Source organism: Prosopis cineraria, unplaced genomic scaffold, assembly GCF_029017545.1.
Source record: "Prosopis cineraria cultivar Desert tree isolate PC_DT_omini unplaced genomic scaffold, ASM2901754v1 PC2, whole genome shotgun sequence".
Lineage (NCBI taxonomy): Eukaryota > Viridiplantae > Streptophyta > Magnoliopsida > Fabales > Fabaceae > Prosopis > Prosopis cineraria.
In genome coordinates this window covers 46,100,946-46,121,431 of record NW_026555333.1, presented here as the reverse complement: position 1 = coordinate 46,121,431, position 20,486 = coordinate 46,100,946, and the positions used below count along the sequence as shown (strand labels likewise).

The window sequence follows — 20,486 nt, the reverse complement described above, 5'->3', positions numbered from 1 at the left end:
AGATGTGATAAGTTAATCATTATTGAAATGGTAGAGATGGATGGTGTTGGAGCAGGACATTGTGGTGGTGAGGGCACAGGAGCTCATTGGCAATGTGGGTGACGACCGAGGGGAACGAACTTGTCGACAGCATTGAGAGGAGTAGACTTTGGCTAGAAAACGGTAAACATAAAAAAGAACTGGAGAGCAAGAGAGGTTACAAGGAAAGGGAGAACATGGCAGAGGAAGTGAAAATGTGGAGAGCGAGGATTAAGGTTTTATATATTCTTATTAGTTAGTTTATATATTTACTTTTTTTAAGTATAAAATTAAAAAGAATAAAATAAAATAAAGTAATTAATAAGCTATATATAATTTGTAAATTTATAAATTATTATATACATATACATATATATATATATATATGTATGAGATAATTGATCTATTTAATTTTAAATTTTATTAATTGAATCAAACCGATCAACTAAAATCTTTTTTATAAAAAAATAAATTGAATCAAATAAATTGAATTAAATAGATAAAATTTGATTCAATGCAATTTGATTTACAATTTCAATTTGATTTTGTCCACCTCTAATTATGAATTAAATTTTAGCTTTAGAAAAATTTAGGAAGAAATGCAAATAGACTATTAGGAAAGAGAAACGATCTGAAATGACTGCACATTTAAGAAATTATAGAAATTCAGAAAAAGATAATTTTTAAAAAAAAAAATAAATAAAACGGTCCTCACACGATCTGCATCATAACTTATGAATTGCAAAATTTTAGTGACAATTTTTAGATTTTCAATTGCAAATTACGAAAAAATGGTTGTAAATACAGTGAAGGTCACTGAATTTTGCAATAAGAAGACGACAAAAATTTATAATCATATACAATGTATGATTTAAAAATTGTATGGACAGGACTTAATTGATGAAGATCAAGTTTCTGGTATCGAATGAATAACTGCGCTAAATTTAAAGGATTGAAAATTTTATTTTTTAATTAATATTTTGTTTTCCTAATATCTTACAAACACACCGTCAAATCGTTTGTCCAAATACTTTACAATCATCTATTGCTTGATCAGAAAAATACGAGGGTTCAATTCGATGGCACTGAGGGCGCGTTACACCACCGCTTCAACTTCAACTCTTCCTGCCTCATTTTCGTTGTGCACGTCGTCATCCAATTTGTACTCTGCGTGCGCATTGCGCCTACCGTTTACTGTAACATTTACAATATATTAATCATCATCACTGCAGACGATAGATCAATTTTTTTTTTTTTTTTGCACTCGGTACTTTTGTTTAGTATAAAATCAGAGACTTTCCGACACTGAAGTCTGAGATTGAGGGAAGCTGGCAGTGACGCTCAACGCTGCATTTCTGGGAAGTCAAGAGGTTTGTGAATCATTCTTCAATTCGCCTCACAGATCAAAGCGAGTCTTGTAAATTGGATAAGTGGGTTTTAGGCGATCTTTGTTTTTTTTTTCTTTCGTTTTTTTATTGTTTTGATATTGAAGGATATGGTTGCAGATCTAATGTTATCTTCTTCGTTTTCCATACTTCTTTGAAATGAGAGATGGACTTTTGAACCGTTAATAATGCTTGTCCTTTGTTTTATTTTCATTTTCTGAAGTTCTACTTGCTCTTTTTGTCATTTAATTTACTGGGTATCTTCGCTCTTCTCCTGTTTATGTAGGAAAGTTGTATTGGGAGTAATCTGATAGAAGATAGGAATGTGGGGTCGCTCTGCGGTGTTAAGAACCGGAAATTTCCGGCCTGAAAATTTGGGCCAAAATGCGTTGGCCATGATTGGGAATGTATGCTTCTCCATGTTTGTTATTGGAGTGTTAATCTTTACGATTATTGCTGCTACTTATGAACCTGAGGACCCCTTGTTTCATCCTTCGACCAAGATCACCAACTTCCTAACTTCCAAATCCAATGCCACCTTCAAATCTGATGACACTGTTGTTAAAACTGGAGAGGATTTTATGGCTACCAACGAAACTTCATTTGGCACTGCCATTAATCTAACAGATGTTAATAACTCAGTTGAATTCGAAAACAAAGAGGCTGTCTCATCTGATTGTGATGTCAATGCTCCTATTGATTGTAAGGACCCTGAGGTGTTCCATTTGATGATGACGACCACTATTGAAAAGTTTAAGGATATCCACTTTTACCGATTTGGGAAACCTGTACGAGGGTCCGATGATCATAATTGTGATATGGCATGGCGGTTCAGGCCAAAGGAAGGGAAAGCTGCAGCATTTTATAAGGATTATCGGAGGTTTGAGATTTCTAGGTCCGAGAACTGTACACTTAGTATTGTCAGCATCGGGGAATACCATACAGGTGTAAATGCAAGGAAGAGGAAGAAGAATAAGAAATCTGGGTCAAAGTCAGAGGAGATGACCTCAATGCCCGTTGTTGGAGAGATTGTCAATGATAGCCTTCCTGTAGTTGAGTCTGAAAGTTCGTTTAGTCATCAAAAGTACTTGATCTATGTGGGTGGCGGAGATAGGTGCAAGAGTATGAATCATTATCTTTGGAGTTTCTTGTGTGCCCTTGGGGAAGCTCAATACCTTAATCGAACATTGGTTATGGATTTGAGCATATGTCTTTCTTCAATTTACACTTCATCAATGCAAAATGAAGAGGGCAAGGATTTCAGGTTTTACTTTGATTTTGAGCATTTGAAGGAGGCAGCCTCTGTATTGGACCAGGGTCAGTTTTGGTTAGATTGGAATAAATGGCAAAAGAAAGATATGTTGACACTTCATCTTGTGGAGGATTTTAGGGTCACCCCCATGAAACTTGCAGAAGTGAAAGATGCTTTGATTATGAGAAAGTTTGGTTCTGTAGAGCCAGATAACTACTGGTATAGGGTCTGTGAAGGAGAGACTGAATCTGTTGTTCAAAGGCCATGGCATTTGATATGGAAATCCAAGCGGTTGATGGAAATAGTGTCGGCAATAGCAGCAAGGTTGAATTGGGACTATGACTCTGTTCATATTGTGAGAGGCGAAAAGGCAAGGAACAAGGAGCTTTGGCCTAATCTAGATGCAGATACCTCTCCTGATGCACTTCTCTCAACCTTGCGGGACAAGGTTGATGAGGGAAGGAACCTCTATGTTGCAACGAATGAACTAGATACATCTTTCTTCGACCCTTTAAAAGATAAGTATGCCACTCATTTTCTTGATGAATATAGGGATCTTTGGGATGAAAATAGCGAATGGTACTCTGAGACAACAAAGCTTAATAATGGGGTTCCAGTAGAATTTGATGGTTACATGAGAGTCTCTGTTGACACTGAAGTGTTCTTGAGGGGGAAAAAGCAGATTGAAACTTTCAATGATTTGACCAATGATTGCAAGGACGGAATCAATACCTGTAGTGTCGCAACCAACTGATTTCTGTGACATTTGAGATTATTGTTTCATACACTGGAATATCGTGCGTCTGTACTTTTAGCTGTTAGCTGTGTTGCATTTGATATATTGTAGCCTGTCTGTTCAAGTCTCTGTAGTAAAGAGTAAAATCATTCAGTTTTGTGTTGTAAGAGTAGTGCTTCCTCAGAAGTTATGAACCCCCTTGATTAAAATTTGTTCTGTGCTTGAACCTTATCTATATAATCAGCCGTTGATGGTTGAAGCAATGCAACTTCTGTACTTTTATTTATGCTCTTATGGCTTATTCTAAAACCTAACATTGTGCATCATTCTAGTTATGTTGTTAGAAGACAAAACTATCAGAACACGTTGAAGATGTGTGTTGCCCCTGAGGATCTTCAAGTTTTCTTTTTCTATAATGCATTTCGATTGTAATGCTAATAAAGAATGTTGCTTATTTTCTGGATCTCTCTAATTTGGGGGTTGTACTGAGATGTATTGCCTCTTTATTCACGGGGTGTCGCTTTTTTATTGTCATAGTTTATTCCTTCTTCCGTTCAAGTGTGAGCCATGCGATATTTTGGTATATATTTTTAAGTTGATTTTGCTTTTGCATCTTTTTGTGTAATGAAAGCCATAGAGGCATATGCATTAACCACTAGTGTGATTAACCTTATTATGATGTGACCATACAGTAGACTGTCCTTTTTCATGTTCTAGAAGACTAGAACATTACCATGGTTATTTTGTTATACTACTTTTTCCTAATTCAAAGAGGGTTGGTTTGGTTAGAGAGAGATATATATATATATAGAGAGAGAGAGAGAGAAGGGAAAAAACTTAAAATTCAAGGGGGGGTGCCATTGCAAAGCGTCTGCTAAGACTTAGGTCCAACTTTCTTCATCTCTTAATAATTATCATGCAATATGCATATTTTTTTTATGTTTGGTTGATCAGAATCATGAGAATAATTTCTCCCATGGTAATACTAATTACAATTCTTGAAAATTTTAAAATCTAGATGTCACTCCTTATCTCTACTTTTTTTTTTTGGTAGCCCATCCGGTTCATCAAAGCTTTGTCTCGACTATATCCGGATCTGATCCGCGTTGCACACCTTGCATAATGGGTGAGTCTCCCAGAGGGAATTTTATACATACACAAGGCTCGAACTTGAGACCTTACTTAAGCGAAACCGAGCCGATTATCACTCAGACCAACTTCTTGGTTCCTTATCTTTACTTTTCTATCACTTCATTGTGCTTGTCCAACAAAAAATTGTCCACGATCATTACTGTTTTAGTCCATATCATGATTTTTTAACTAGCAAACGGGCCATTTGCTTTTCCTTCCCATATGACACAATACTAATGTGTACAATTAGATAGACTCTGGATGGCATCCACTGAGTCCTGTTCTGGGATCCTTCCATGATTATATAAATAGGAGAAAATAATTTTACAAATAACACACACACACACACACATATTTTGCATATCTCAAAACAGAGAGAATTTCTCTCTTCATTGATATCATTTGGGCCATTTTATCTTTCTTGTAGGTAGACAGGTCAAGTGGGCAACTTCATGTTTTGGTTGATACATAAATGATTTTATGATTATATATATATAAAAAAAATTATCATTTGATATCCAATACAAGGAGACTGCGGGATTTTGGCACTTTTTTTTTTGGCACATTTAATTTTTATGGTCCGAAAAAAGTACCGTGTTCCATCTATTTTTTATTCAAAATTCCATGGATACATAACGTATTTTTGTAACCCAACTTTTATGACAGGATAATTCAAAATGTTCTCTCTAAATTTCACAAATCTATTAAAAAAAAAAATAAAAAGTACCTGTATAAAACCTTGAAAGTAGTACATTGCACAAATAAAATCCAAAGCAAGTAGAACTTTTGGACTCTTGTGATATGTTCAGTCGAAAAATTTTTATACAAAAGTTTGTCCTTAGGCTTCTCAGGTTCATGACTTTTGCTCTCCCACAATGCCATACTTTCTCTTCCTAACCTATGTATACCATCCAAAACTGATCAAAACTAGAACACACAAGAAAAGTGGAAGGATGGCTATGTCAATTTCAAGAAAAGAACTATTCTACAGATAACCATGACTCATTTATTTCCTCCTAACCTTCAATGAGGCCTACTTCATGAAAGAACTATTGTACAGATCATGACCGACTTATTTCCTCCTAGCCTTCAGTTTCTTGACAGGAACAAGGGTCACGTTTTGGCCAGGTTTTTTGGTACTGGCCTCTGAAGATCTCAACATTGAAATAGCGACTTGATGTTGATGCTGATTTTTCTCCACCTTGTCATCTGTAAATGGTTTCACCTCAAATGTTCCTCTGGTGAAACCTCTAGCAACCTGAGCCAATTTAAAACAGCCAGTAATCAGTTGATTAATCCCAGCATGATAATTGATGTGTAAATTATTTTAAGCAATGATTAACTTAGCTGAAGCCCTATCTCAGACTTTGCTTCTTCAATTTAAGAACTCAAGAACATCTTCTCATATAAATCTCACATGGATCATTCATTATGCTACGATGTACCATGCAGAAGAATAAAATATAGGAAGCAATCCGAAGAAATAGGTCTGATTGAAGGAGTGCCAATTAGACTGCAGTATAGAATTGGCTACAAAACCATTTTAATGTTTCACAAAAGGATTTATCAATTTGGTCACAAACGAAATTGCTATCAACAGTATCTTCTGTTAATCTACTGTAAATAAAATTAACAGACATACTCGTATATGTTTTAAATAGGTACTATTATATGATATTTAAATATTTAGATGCTTTTTGTAACTGTTTTATTTGTAAGGGATCGAATTGAAATATGTATGTATGGCAATTCTATGAGCTTGTCGGATTATAAAGCTTGAACTTGGCGAGAGATTATCCTCTTGAAAGATACTCCATCTGATCCATATTTACACAGATTTGCAGGAGAAGGCGAGAGATGCCAATATGTATAAGTTCACAAGTGTGTATGCCTCACAGCTAGCCATAAATTCAGCACAGGCATAATCAGTTAAAAGAAATCAGCTTTACCTTTAAGAGAATCCAGACTTTAAGAGAGCTGCTCAATGTTGCAAGTCTCGTCTTTTTACCAGAAGTCAGATATTCGCACATATGATGGTCAACTCTCAGAATAAATTTAGGCCAGGATTTTGGGTTTTCCGGGTCTGGCTTCCCATCCAGTGTTGCCTGGGAAAAGGGTAGGAGGAAACAAGAAATCACAAATCACTACAATAGAGCAAGCAGAAACATCAGGAAGGGTAGGGAGAAAACAAGCAGGAAAAGAGAATTGGCAATAGGTGGAAGAAGAAATAGATAACAGCAAGTAACATGCACAACATCAAATTAATCAGAAAGACTTTAAGTACAGCATGCTGAAAAAGACAAATTTTTCCTTTTACCAAATATCTCCTTCATAGATATAAGAATATTTTCACATTTTCTTGTTAATAGTATGTTCTATTAAGATTATTAATTTTAAAATCCCACGCAAAGTGTGGATTCCTTTAATTTCCAAATTAAATGAATGACCATCAATTTTTTTATCCCAATATCATGGCTTATTTGATGTATGAAAGAGAAATTCAAAAGATGCAATTTTGTACTTACAAGAAGCCTGCAGATTTGTTGTTCAATTTTTGAGAAGGATGTCTCTAAAGCTTCAACCCTGCCAGTGCCATGGCAACAGGAACATGGTTCACTAACCATGAAAGTTACACTTGGTCGAACCTGTTGAATATTAGTAAATATTTGTTATATTGTTTAATTAATCATGATTTAATTTGAGTGGAAGCTGTGCAAACATTCAACAGAAGAAACTATGCTATAGCTGAGGAATATACCCTCTTTCGTGTTATTTCCATGAGTCCATGCCTGGACAATTCAGAGACTTTAACCATGGATCTGTCTCTCTCAACGGCCTTCTTGACTTCTTCATAGACTAATCTTTTATTCGCTGATCATTAAAAATTTTAGTATATCAGGAGATTTATTTTGAAACTTGATGACTTGTGCAATTGGCAACTCAGCTTTATCCATGATTTATCAATAGATTTGCACTTGAAGGACCAAGCTAACAGTTATGAAATCATTCTTGGACCTTGGCTAGCAGATAAACACACAAAGATAGAGCAGAGAAAAAGAAAAAGTCCTTCACTATACTTGGATCTATGTTGGCTAAAAAACCACTTGGCTCTGTGGAACCTTGAGTAAGCGTTTTTGATTGGATTGAACTATGGTTTACTTATTGCAATTTCCTTTTATGGAATCCCAGAAAGTTCTTCGTAGGGATTCAATATTGTTTAATCATCGAGAGACTAGCTAACAAAAGATTAGAATTGAAAAAATATTAATGGAAAAAAAAAACAATTTTCTAAGATAAATTACTTCAACAGAACTCATTATTTGATATGTGCTTTAATTGAAGAATCAAGAGAAAGCTTTCTACTTACCCTCATCAATCATATCAATGAAATCAACCACAATAATGCCCCCAATATCCCGCAACCTCAACTCCCTAGCAATCTGCAACACATGGTTTCTATTAAACAAACAACTTGTAACGGTTAAAAGCCTCAATAAATATTAATCTTTAATAGGGAAAGAACATTAGGATCAATACTATAGATGAAAGATAACAAGATAATTATCCAACACACAAAATGATCAGAGTAAATACAACTTTCTCTAAATTGTGTGCACCATAACCAAAGTATTAATGCTGTCTCTCCTTTGACATTTTATTTCTATGATTTATTTATTTTATTTGCATACTTCTAATATTTATCAAAGGAAGTGATTAAGAGGATTCAATAATAAGATACAAGGTGAGACTTGGATATAGTTTTGCATGCTGAAAGTTTCAGTTTTTCTACTTGAGAAACACTGCCTTCCAACTACTGTAAAAATTATCAACATGAGTTTTACCATGCACATGGTTGAAATTCAATGAAAAGTTACCAAGTCTGAAAACAAAGTCCCAAATTTAAGGATAATATCAAAATGGCACATTCTTCAAGAACATCACTCAGAAAAGTTACTGGCTTAGCTGATTTAACTTGCTAAAAGAGTTTTAATATAAGTTACTTTTTACTTATTTTGGTGACGCGATAATTTCCTGCTTATTTACAAGAGTTTCATAGTGACAGTGAATGGGACTTAGATATTAATAACTAACAATAAAATAAACTTCTGAAAAAAATCAGAAGCTAAGAAAACATACTTCTAATTATTTTAAGAAGCTACCTTGAATTGTTTTTGAAAATAATATGATGCAGTAGATGAGATAGAATGCCATAAAAAAGAGGATATACACAAAGATATCATAAAATTTTAAAATAATTAAATAATAAATAATTTTTTATAAACACAAAAATTCATGAAGGTATCATAAAATTTAAAAATAACTAATTAATAATCACTTTTTATTATTGTAACCAAATATAAAATCATGTCTTCTCTTTAATAAATCTCTACAAAATAAATATCTTTTTATAAAATCTCTAAACTATCTAAAAATCACTTCTTTTTTTTTAATCTTAAGCAAACAGGTCCTAAAATTATTAAGAAAGAAATCCATCAATTTCCCCCGAAAAAAAAAATCTTGGGACTTAAGGTGAAACTATCAACATATATGGCCTTTTGGGGGCGAGGGGGTGTGTAGGACCTTGAGATAAAAGAAATGCAAATGAAACAACAGATAAGGTCGTTGATAGGTGGTGCTGATGGCTTGGGTGCTCACATGGTATTTTTAACAGAACTTTCCTATCAGATAGGTTTTGGAGTTGAATTGATGACCTTTTCTAGTATCCATACTTTGTCTTCGCAGGTGAGAGTAATACCAATATTTATGTTACCAAAGTCTGCCATCTGCAAATAGACAATAATATAGAGCTCAGAATCCAACGTACTTGTTTTGCAGCTGCAAGATTGACATCTAGTATAGCTTTCTGCTGCGAGATTCCTTGACCAAACATCCCATGCCCTCCATTTACATCAATAGAAACTAATGCCTCGGTTTGTTCAATAACTAGAGAACCTCCATTAGCAAGTGGAACCCTATAAAATAAGAAAAAGTAAAGAAATCTGGCAAGGCATTCAAATGATCAAGTTTGCAACGAAGGCCAGAACAATTCACATTCTAGGAAAGAGTTGGCAAAGAGATTCTCAGTTATAGTTTCAGTTTTATCTACTGACATTTTTTTAGTAATATTCTGATTTTTTAGACCACACTTTGATTCATTAGAAGCTAGTAAAAGATAAACAATTTGATATCAGGAAGGTAAAATTGAAGTGTCTCTTTTGTTTGCCATTCAATAAAGCCTTTTGTTATAAAGAGCGCATGCTACTTGACATAAACTAGTTGAGCTTGGTTAGAAGGACCAGAATTTCAACATTAAAAAAAAAACAAGAAGAAGCCAAGTTAATGCCAGCAAGGAGACCTTCAAAAAGAAGAAAAACTGCTACTAGTCATGGTGTATTTCTGGAATGAATTGATAGAGCTTTTGAAACCATTTTCTTCAATTGATTAAATTGGAGACAATGTAATTTTATTTTATTTTATTTTTGGTTCATCACAGAGCTCTGCGTTGTGCGTTTTATAAAATTCTCTTGGAGAGAAATTCACATAATCGGGGTAACATGAGCTGATTTTCTCTAGCATCTTCTATACATTCAAGAGATTCCTTGTCCTCTAGATTAAATTCATTTAGAAAAAAGAAAATCTTAATTAATTAGACCCGTGTTGCAAACATAAAATGCTTGAAACCATAGGGCACATTATTTTGTGAAGTTACACAAAAATTTTCAGAGATATTTGTGATTTTTCCCAACATTTTTCTAAAGCTAATAAGCCCTTAATTTCCAATTCTTGAGGAGAACAAGTATTCAGAAAATTCCAGTGGATTGAGAAAGGATTCCATGTTGGCACAACCAATGCCATGGATGTTAGAGTCATTAAGTGGCAAAAGTGTTAGTATAAATAAAGGTTTGGATATACTCATCATTTCTAGAGTCTTTCAATGATATTGCTTCTCTTCTGCCTCACTTTTCTTCTCCATAACTTTTTAACACCAAGTGTTAGTTAGAAGCATGATAAAGGTAAAAGGGAAATAGAACCTAAGTAATAGAAATATCTTTCATAAGAGACCCATCACATCCATAGGACCCTATTTATAGAGATATTTAGCATATTCCCAAACTACCCTTTTTACCCCTAATTTCCCTAATTACCCTTGCTATTCCTAATTCCCATGTATCACATGGTGAATCCCAAATAACCCCAATAAGTGCATTAATGGAAACCCAAAGTCGTTTTTCATTACAATTCAGAAAGTCCTCAAATAATCTTTATCACTGTTAGTTTGGTGTGAATAGGTTGATTAAAATCATTATGAAACTTATCTTAAACAGCCAAATACAATGGAGATGTTAACAGTTATAAGCAGAAGGTGAATAACATAATGTTACCTTTTGCTGAGGATATTGTCAATCTCTCCTTCAATGTTAAATTCATCAAAAAGTGGAACTCTTTTATCATATAGCTCAACTCGATCACAGAGATCAGGGGCAATTTCCTGAAGGTAACTGGTCACCTGAATAATAAATGAAAAAGTTAAGAACAGAAACAAAAGTTGAGCTGTGAAAGTTTGTACATGGAATCTTCAATAAGGTACTGATCTAAATGCTGTAACAACAACAGAAGCATTTCATTGATATAGCAGCCTTAGATTATATATAAAATAAGCATGCATATGACCATCAGTAAAAATTGTACCCAAGTTATCATAATAATGTAAATATAGTTCTTAAGTTCTTTGCTTTAATCAAGATCTGACAGAAATTTACTAAGAGACTATAGTGAACCAAAATTTGAGAATCCAAGATACAGCTGGGTGAAGCAAGCTGGCAGTCAGAAAATTCCCCTGTAATGATATAAACTCTAGGGGGAATGAAAGTTGAAGTAGGTCACACACAGATAGAAATGCTCAAGTCCTATTCTGGCAGAATATCCATTTGCAGTAAAAAGTTCATGACATGCCTCATGATATGTCCTCGGCGAGTCAACCACCATTTTCTTAACCTGAAGGTAACATCAGAGTAACGTGTAATTAGAAGACATATCATAAACTGCATTTTCTATGAGTGATATTATAGAGATAAATAAAGAGAGAGACTTCAAATGAGCAACAGAATCAACCGTTTTGCTGAAATAATCCTGGACCACTGAGAGAGTTTGACCCATTGGCGTGTGCAAAATAACAGGAACAGCTCCTTCTACACCTTCATCTGCAGCAAGTGCTGCACATTTTGCCTGTTCCATTATATTTTTCCAAGTTGAAAGCAAACCTTCCAAGTCTTTCTGCAGTTCCTCTAACGAATGACCAGCAGCAACAGTTCTTACAGTGAGACCAAAACCCTGAGGCTGCAACGTTTTTGCAATAACTTTCAGTCTTGTGCGCTCAACACCGGAAATTTTTTTGGAGACTCCTATTCTATCACAACGAGTCACCAAGATCTGAAATCCAGAAAGTCTAGTTAAGACAAAGAAATATTTGAAAACTACTGCAGGGTAAAGACCAGGAATGATATAACTGCAACGTTGAAGGACAGGTGCATGCATAAAAGCATACCCAGAATCTACTTCTTAGTTTTGGATAAGCAGTCAGAGTGGGACCCTTGGTACCAAGACCCTCTTTGACAACTTGTACAATAATTTTGGCGCCCTTGCGAACTCGGGTCCATTTACTTTCTTCAGCAGGTACTTGGTCTCCCTCTGTATCTTTGTCCCGTAAAATTTGATAGCTGACAGACCCATCTATGCTGGTAGAAAGGGAAGTGCTTTTGGTTTCTTCTTCTAGATGGACTTCACTTCCATCAATGTCATCCTCAAAGTCAGCCTCTACTTCAACATCATCAACCAAGCTGCCATTTACATTTTCCTTAAGGACTTCTGAAATATCATAATCATCTTCTCCTTCCTGCTCATCATAGTCATTGTGCAGTAATTGTAAAGAGCCATCCTCAGAGTGTATGTCTGACATTCCATCAGTGACTTCAACATCATCAGATATCAAATCATTTTTATTAGGAATGGATGAAGCCTGCAGATCTTGTTTCTTCGTTCTTTGACGAAATGGAGGGAAAATAAATGGTTCCCTGTTATGCTTTATGTCCATTAAAGAAGGCCTAGAACTACCAATATTTACAAAAGCCCCACCCATATGGGGAACAAGCTTTGTGACTACCCCTACATATACACTATCACATTGCACATTGCTCTTCACGGGTTCCAGTAACAATTCAACCAATTTCTCACCTTCCAGCACAGCAATCCTTTGCATGGTACATATTGAAGAGTTAATCAGTATAATGGTAGAAACAGGTTCCTTTGAAATGATATCACTACTTTCTTCAGGCAACAACTTGTCTGTATCTACTAGCGTCACTTGATTTTCTACAGTGGCATCAGTTCTTGCATCAGATTCTACTCTATCCTTGGAGACAAAGAAAGATGGTGGACAGAGCAACCAGGGTTCTTCAATAGGCTGGTATTTATCAGAACATATGCTACTAGAATTTGAAACCATATCAAATCCATTTATCATGTTCTCATTGTCATCATAGAAATGATCTTCTACTCCAAGTGCCTTCAACTTTGTCATGTCATTTTCAAGCTGATTCATAATCTTTGCTTCATCTGTCAAACCACTGTAAACATTTGAGTGTTCAGAAAAACATTATGCAAAGAAGTTAACTATAAATGGGTAAGAATAGGGAGAAACACCTTTGACCGGAAAAGATATAGGGGTATGCTCTAGAAGATACATCTCTTCCATGTAGTGACCCCATGCATAAGCTGCAGACATCTGGCAATCAGATCTAATCCATGAATCCCTTACTACAATTTTAGCATCTCCATGAACATTAGGAGGTACAGATAGAATAAACTCTGGTCCAGGCTTCCAAAGGATGTCACTTGAGGAACCTGATTTTCCCTCAATGAAGTAATTATATTTGAAATTCAAGCCACATTCAATCTGCAAGAATAAATAGTTTGAGTTATGATGAATATATACTAAACTGTAATTTGATGTTTGCATCATATTCTGAGAAGATAATGGCTTTGATAAGGAATGTTTGGCACATCTAACTTTAAAAATAACAATGATGACAACGACAAGCCTTATCCCACTAGGTGGGGAAACTTAAAAAATAACAAAACACATAAAAACAATATATATAAATATATATTTTGTGAGAAACAAATGTTATCCTATTTTCTACATATCTTACAAAATCGTTTTATAGAAGAAATGTAGTAAATGCTAACATTTAGACTATATTATTCAAATTATTCATGTAAAACTCTCACAAAAAAGAAAAAAAGAACACCAAGAAAGAACTTTAATCATCTCAAGATGGGGTTCCAAGTCTCCCATTCTACTTGATTTTTTCTTATGGTCATCTTGCCTTTTCTTAGGGCCACCCGTGTCTAGCACACTTTGGCCCATGTCCAGCCATGTCTAACTTAAAAGGAAAAAAGATCATAAATAATTTTTGTCTTTTTGACACAAAAGATGTGACATGGCAGAGCCAGTGTCCAACACGCCTGAAAATCAGTGTGTATTATCCAAAGCATTAACAAGACATCATATCTAACTTGACAAAGTAGAGTCCCTCTCCTAGAGACAGAATGGGAATTCTTCAATAATAGTAAAGTTCCAAGATATACGCAAGGTCTCTTTTTTGTCTTGACGTATATACTTCCAGCTTATGTTTCGGTTCTTAACAACAGGTTAGAGAAGATTCAATTGTTTGAAATGACTTCCTGGGTCTTCAGATTTGTAGAAGGAATGATTTGCAAAGACAAGATTTTGGTTTCTTCCCTCTAGATGCAGGATACTGTTAACCATGCAGATTAAAGATGTCAGACATTTAAAGTGTTTATTTGCACAGTGATCCAAGGAGAAGTTACAAGCCTGTAGAAAGTTGGGCTCCAATCAGAAGGGAAAGCCATATAGATCTCAATATTTTTTGTTTCATTTATTTCATTGTGATTGCATGCAAGCATGCAATTTTTTGCATAAGATATTTTAAAATCCATTCAGCTTAACTCAGCTCCCTTGAAGGATCAATACAAAAGGTAAAAGAAAACTGGACATAGAAGAGCCCCAAAACTAAATCATCTTTTAATACAAATAGAAGCTTTATGAATGAATGAGCTAAAAGAGAACACCCAGTCGAACTACCTTGAACTCAGTCCTCCATACGTTAACATGCTCTGAAGGAGACATCAGTAGAGCCATGTCTGGCTTCCAGCAACCTAATACAGCAGGATCACCAGTTATGTAAAGAAGCTGACCATCTTCTAAATCAGCTTCTATGGTCCAGATGATCTTGCATAATTTATCAGCAGTGGTGCTTGACTTGCCTGAAAAATCATCTTGCCTGATTCATCATCAAGTCTAAATACAGGAAAATAAATTTGGAAATTATGACTTGAAACATGTAAATCCTAAATTGCAGTAACAGACAGAAGCCTGGGATAAAAATTAGATAAAATGGCAAAAGACAATGGATATTCAATTCTGATATTTATTTACTTAGAATCAATGTAGTCTCAACAAGAATAATGCTTTTATGTTTGTATCATTTATGCTTGAACTACAATTGAGAAGATATGCCTACATCTCATTTTATTTAACAGATGAAGATTTTTGCTTATGAGCATAGTACGCATGATCATCTTTATTATGGTTTATTCACTAAGGAATCTATACCGAATCCTATCTTCATTGCACCTTGCAGGAGGAGGGTGCATAATGAAAATTCTATCGCCACAAGAATTGAATTTGTAAATACAATCTAGCACTTGACCTTCGGATTTTGTTTCAAGCATTGTGATCAAATGTGTGAGTTAGAGTAAATTTGACTCATGGGAAGCTAGTTGCATGCAAATTTGACTCCTTAACTTGTAAGAGTTTACAGCCTTCAATAAATAGCTAAGGAAATATGTGTAACCATGTTTATGGGCATTTCAAACATACTCAATAGAAACTTAAAATGCATCAAAATATGAGAAAAAGTAATTAAAATGATCCGGAAATAACTTATCCATTATCCATAAATCAATATCTAAAGAGCAAGAAACAAGTAAAAATAGTCTCAAAAGAAGACCTACTAGTTCAAAGCAGTCAGCAGCACAAGTGATGAGTTGAGATTGATACATAGAGCTTGAGAAAAGAAATAGGAAAAGGAGGGGAGATGTTTGCTGTTAATTAATCAAGAGCTTGTTCCAAATAGGGAGATTGGGAGATTGGGAGATTGTTGACAGATAGAATCAGATGTTATTGCAGAGGTATTGGCTGAATTGGAGCGTGACTGTTGCATAAAGGTCTTTGGTAATTGAACATCAACAAATGTAGGCAGCATTTTGAGGTTTTATTACATTAATATTTCACTTATAAGCCGGCTAAATTCCTGAGAAATAGATGAATGAGCAAGCTAGGTCAATGAAGACTTGAAAAGCCAAGCTTAAGGTTGATCGGAAGAAAGGCTCAAAGCTCAAGAACCTTGATCCGGGATGTCCAGCCAATTATACCCAAAAAAGTGAGTACATAAAGCTGACCAAAGGAAGAAAGTAAATCAAACAAGCATCTGATTCCTAAGCTATTGGCAGTTGGTAAGATCCATTAGGGTAAATCTTAACACTGACATACAGTTAGGAACTAAAAAAAAAATTATATGATTTGGATGCTGCAGACAAAATTAAAGAGAGATGAACAGAACAGTTGAGAAAAGGATGTAACAGCAATGTATATAACAATAAATTTCTAGCCTAAGGAAGGGATTTTTTCTGATATTTAAAAGAAAAAAACATGAGGACAGGTGCACGTACATACACGAAGAGGAATGCATAAAGAGCACAACAAGCTGATGGGAAAGAGCTAAGCTAACAGTGCAAAGATTGAAGTTACCTGTTGATAAAGTAGCTAGTCTTCTTACGGATTTACGACTCTTCGCAGAACACGTGAATCCGAAAATATTTCGTGGTGGTGCTTGATGGTATATGTGCCTGTCCCAACATTATGAATCACGATACAAAGTGCTTCTAAGAATCCAGACAAATGAACAATGCAAAGAATTTGCAGCCTTTTCTAGTTGTATTGAGCTACATGCTAAATCAGTCAGTAAATATCCTATCTATCATAGGCAAAACCATCCAAATAATGACATTTATTAGACCAGGTATAAGGAAAGGAATTTTTCTCTTAGCTGAAATTTGTAAGATGACAGTATATAAGTACAAAAAAAAAAAAAAACCACCCCCATATGAAATGGGTAAGAACTCAATTATTCTAAAAACAGAAAAACTAAAATAAATTAATCTATCATACATAATTCGGTTGCAATGCAACAAAAGTTATCACTCATCAAACAAAGTGACTGAGCCATGCAAACTTACAGCGGAAGAGACTTCTTGGAGGGGAACAACGAAGGGCAAGAGAAGAGACTACCCTGACGAAGAAGCTGGAAGTGACTAATAAAACGAACTTCAGCAATGACCACCTCCATGAATCCCGCCAGCGGAATTGCTAAAGTGGGAAGGAGAACTGGTTCAAATTCCTCATTTGGAATCAAAACGAGGAGGAGAAAAGAATGCTTCAGTGAACAGATTTAGAGGGAAATAGCATTAGGTACGTTGGTAGTAAGATTGGAGAGTGAGAAATGGTGCTTTGGATAGAGTATAGATAGATAAGTGCTGTTCAGAGTTAGAGCGAGAAGATAAGCAGCGTAATTACTTGCAATACATAAATGGGCTGCTTGGCGTTGGCGCCTTCTGCGGTGGGCGTCCCAGGATGAAGAATGTGCCTCCGCACTCAACAATACAACGGAGAATGGGAGATAGGTCCAAAGTTAAAGTTGGTAATTTGAACGGATTGAACTTAGGCTCGGGCTCAAATTTAAAATATTTTATTTTTTTTAAAAAATTCATCTAATCAAATTTAACTTTAATTTTTTTTTTATTGAGTTTGAGCTGACTATGTGGCTTAGCCAAAATTATCTACTTTACATATACATAGAATTAAAAATTTTGAAAGTTAGATTTATTCAAATTAGACTTATGCAAATCAAACTTAAAGTATTCTATTTCTTTAAAAGGTCTATATAATTAAGCTCAACTTTAATTTTTTATGGTCAGTTCGAGCTGACTTGTCGTGCTTTGTCTAAATTATTGTCTCCAAAACTCTAAAAGCATCCATTAATTTAACTTTCATCTCAAGTATCAAATTTTAAAAATTTATAAGTTTATTTCTTAATGTTATAACTTTGTAATCATGAATGTGTAATTTATATTTTAAATTTTAATAAGAAAAATAAAAATTTATTTTTTAACTATATTAAAATATAAAAAATAAGTTGCAAATTCATCACAATAAAATTATAAAATTAAAAGCTAAATTTATAAAATTTTAAAGTTTGATACTTAAGATCTAGGTTGAATTAATTAGTTCTTTCAAAACCTCTACACCATTTTCTCATCATATAAATTGTTAGCGACAACTAATAACTCCTTATTTATAACATTTACATAAAATAGGGGCAAAGTTGAAAATTAATATGTTAATAAATACATAACTTCATAAATAATTATATGACTTTTAAGTTAAATTATGTATTATGTATTTATCATGTGATTACTAAAGGTTCTTTTATACTTTTAATCAGACAAATCAATAACAAAAATATAAATAGTTTTGCATTAAAATTTTGGTGCAATATATAGGTAAGTGAATATTGTAACCCTAATATTTTTTATCAAGATAATCTCCTTATACCTTAATTAACATAAGTTTGGCCATAAAGCGTTTATATTTGGTATCTATTTTGTGGAAGATGCAAAAATTTAGTAATTATCATAATCTTTTTTAAAAAAATTTATTAAGTGTGGTTCATCAATCTAAATGAAAACAATCACAATATTTTGTCAAAAGAAGACTGCAATAAATTTTAAATATAATTAAAGAATGAAATTGAAAAATGAAAGCCTAGCACTTAAGTTGACTAATTTAATAATATTCTAGGAATACAAAATGAAATTTATGAGGCATCCAATATGTGCCTGTAATATATCCATTACGGGGCTACAGACAACTTACATTTATTTGCTAATTATAAAATATAAAATGACAGTGTAAATATGAATGTGAAGTGTTTGGGCGCGGGGGAGTGATGGGCTGTAGTAAAGGCCCATTGAGAACAATGGAGAAAATTCTCTACCTACAGAGCCCACTCTTTATACTTCAAAAAAAAAAATCGAACAAGATGCCTTATAATTTATAGAGAATTTTAGTTAAGAATCACTATAGAGAATTAATTTCAAGTGAATTTTTTTTTTTGAAATTTTAGTTCAGTAGGGGGAGAAAATCAAAAGAATTTAGATAGTAAAAAGATCAAAATACCCTTCATTTGTTATATATAATCACTAGTTGTTAATTTAAAAATATGAGTTACAAATTACACGAGTTGACGTGCTAATAATTATGTAAGACTTAATATTAATTTTTCAATTATACTTTCTCTGGTCCTATTTATAAGGCAAAGAGAATAAAAAAAATTTTGATCTTATTTATAAGTCACGTCATTGAATTTTCATAAGAAATTTTTTTACCTTACATTGAATGTTAGAGAGAGAAAATATATTATTAAAGTGTGTATATTTAATAGGGACAAAGTTGAAAACTTATTAAAGTTTAAGACAGAACTAATGAGTTTTAAAGTTTTCCTTAATATTAGTGAAATGTGTTGAAAGTGACTTATAAATAAGATCAAAGGAATAAACAGTAGTATTAGTTGTTCAATTGCTAATTTTACTTGTTAATTTATTAATATCAATTGTAAATTATTGATGAGTTTTGTAATTTACTAACGTCAATTGTAAAAATAAAATTTTAGACTGATATAAGAGAGAAGACTTAGCGACTTGACTTCATTAAGTGTAGAGCATCTTATTTATAGATGTATACAGTACATCAAATGTGCAAATATTATTACCACTAATCTATTATAAGTTACAATTGAAACACATAGCTACAATAATAAATAACAGCTAATTATAGTGAGATAACACATGGCTTAGTTCTAACATCCCTCTTTAAACGAAGGTCTAGAATTTATGTTGAGCTTGTCTCTTAGCATCCAAAATCGAGTGTAAGGGAGTGACTTAGTCATGCAATCAGCTAGTTGATCTACAGATGATATGTGGCTTATGACAACCTTCTTATTGAGAACTTGTTCCTGAATATAATGAGCATCATGTTCTATGTGTTTCGTCCGAGGGTGAAAAACTAGATTGCTTGTCAATGCTTGAGTATTAGTGTTATCACATTAGATTTGAGGTATTCGAATGAGTGGAAACTTCAATTCATATAGCAAAGAATGTAACCATACAAGCTTAGCCGTTAAGTTTGTCAATGCTCTATGCTCTAACTAGGTACTCAAACAAGAAACTACTCTTTATTTTTGAGAATTCTAATATACAAGTGAAGTGCCAAAGAAAACACAATAATCACCTACTGATTTGCAATCATTAGGCCATGATGCCTAGTTTGCATTTGTATAACCAATAAAATTCAAATCATCACTTTGTCAAATAAGCAAGCTAAATGTGGAAGTACCTTTAAGGTAACAAAGCACTCTTTTAGCTACATGCCAGTAAGCTATTGTAGGACAATGAAGAAACTGACTAAGTTTGTTCATTATAAAGGCAATGCCAGGCCACATTTGAGGTGCATATTGAATAGCTCCTATAACACTACGATACTTGGTTGGATCATGAATAGGCTTTCCATTAGAAATAAATAATGTTTTCCCTAATGCCATTGGAGTGAGATAAGGAGTTAAATAAAGCATTCTATATTTCTTTAATATATCCACAATATATTTTGTTTGATTAAGGTGTAAACCATATGACCCTTATTTAGCCTCAACATCGTGGAACTAATGTACTCAACCTATGTCCTTAAGTGTAAACTTAGTATGAAGTT

General features: G+C 33.8%; 2 protein-coding genes across 5 annotated transcripts; one reads left to right on the top strand and one right to left on the bottom strand.

Annotated features, from left to right (window-relative positions):
• The first annotated feature begins 1,059 nt into the window (after positions 1 to 1,059).
• LOC129298344 (uncharacterized) lies at positions 1,060 to 3,677 on the top strand. Of its 2 annotated transcripts, none has more exons than XM_054936754.1 (2): positions 1,060 to 1,448; positions 1,690 to 3,677. In XM_054936754.1, the coding sequence occupies exon 2, from the start codon at positions 1,727 to 1,729 to the stop codon at positions 3,407 to 3,409; it is 1,683 nt and encodes a 560-aa protein (XP_054792729.1). In that variant the 5' UTR covers positions 1,060 to 1,448; positions 1,690 to 1,726; the 3' UTR covers positions 3,410 to 3,677. The 2 variants fall into 2 exon arrangements, with proteins under 2 accessions (XP_054792729.1, XP_054792725.1); XM_054936750.1 differs by having other exon boundaries at positions 1,061 to 1,388.
• Positions 3,678 to 5,256: 1,579 nt separating this feature from the next.
• LOC129303089 (ribonuclease E/G-like protein, chloroplastic) lies at positions 5,257 to 17,359 on the bottom strand. Of its 3 annotated transcripts, XM_054942113.1 has the most exons (15): positions 17,241 to 17,359; positions 16,904 to 17,100; positions 16,416 to 16,513; positions 14,688 to 14,869; positions 13,223 to 13,475; positions 12,069 to 13,135; positions 11,636 to 11,953; positions 11,477 to 11,518; positions 10,906 to 11,030; positions 9,348 to 9,495; positions 7,890 to 7,962; positions 7,281 to 7,393; positions 7,048 to 7,167; positions 6,472 to 6,627; positions 5,257 to 5,780 (listed from the first exon to the last, which is right to left on the bottom strand). In XM_054942113.1, the coding sequence occupies exons 2-15, from the start codon at positions 17,011 to 17,013 to the stop codon at positions 5,595 to 5,597; spliced, it is 2,991 nt and encodes a 996-aa protein (XP_054798088.1). In that variant the 5' UTR covers positions 17,014 to 17,100; positions 17,241 to 17,359; the 3' UTR covers positions 5,257 to 5,594. The 3 variants fall into 3 exon arrangements, with proteins under 3 accessions (XP_054798088.1, XP_054798087.1, XP_054798089.1); XM_054942112.1 differs by having other exon boundaries at positions 16,904 to 17,318; XM_054942114.1 differs by lacking the exons at positions 14,688 to 14,869; positions 16,416 to 16,513; positions 16,904 to 17,100; positions 17,241 to 17,359 and having other exon boundaries at positions 5,287 to 5,780; positions 12,069 to 13,146; positions 13,223 to 13,428.
• Between the last annotated feature and the right edge of the window lie 3,127 nt (positions 17,360 to 20,486).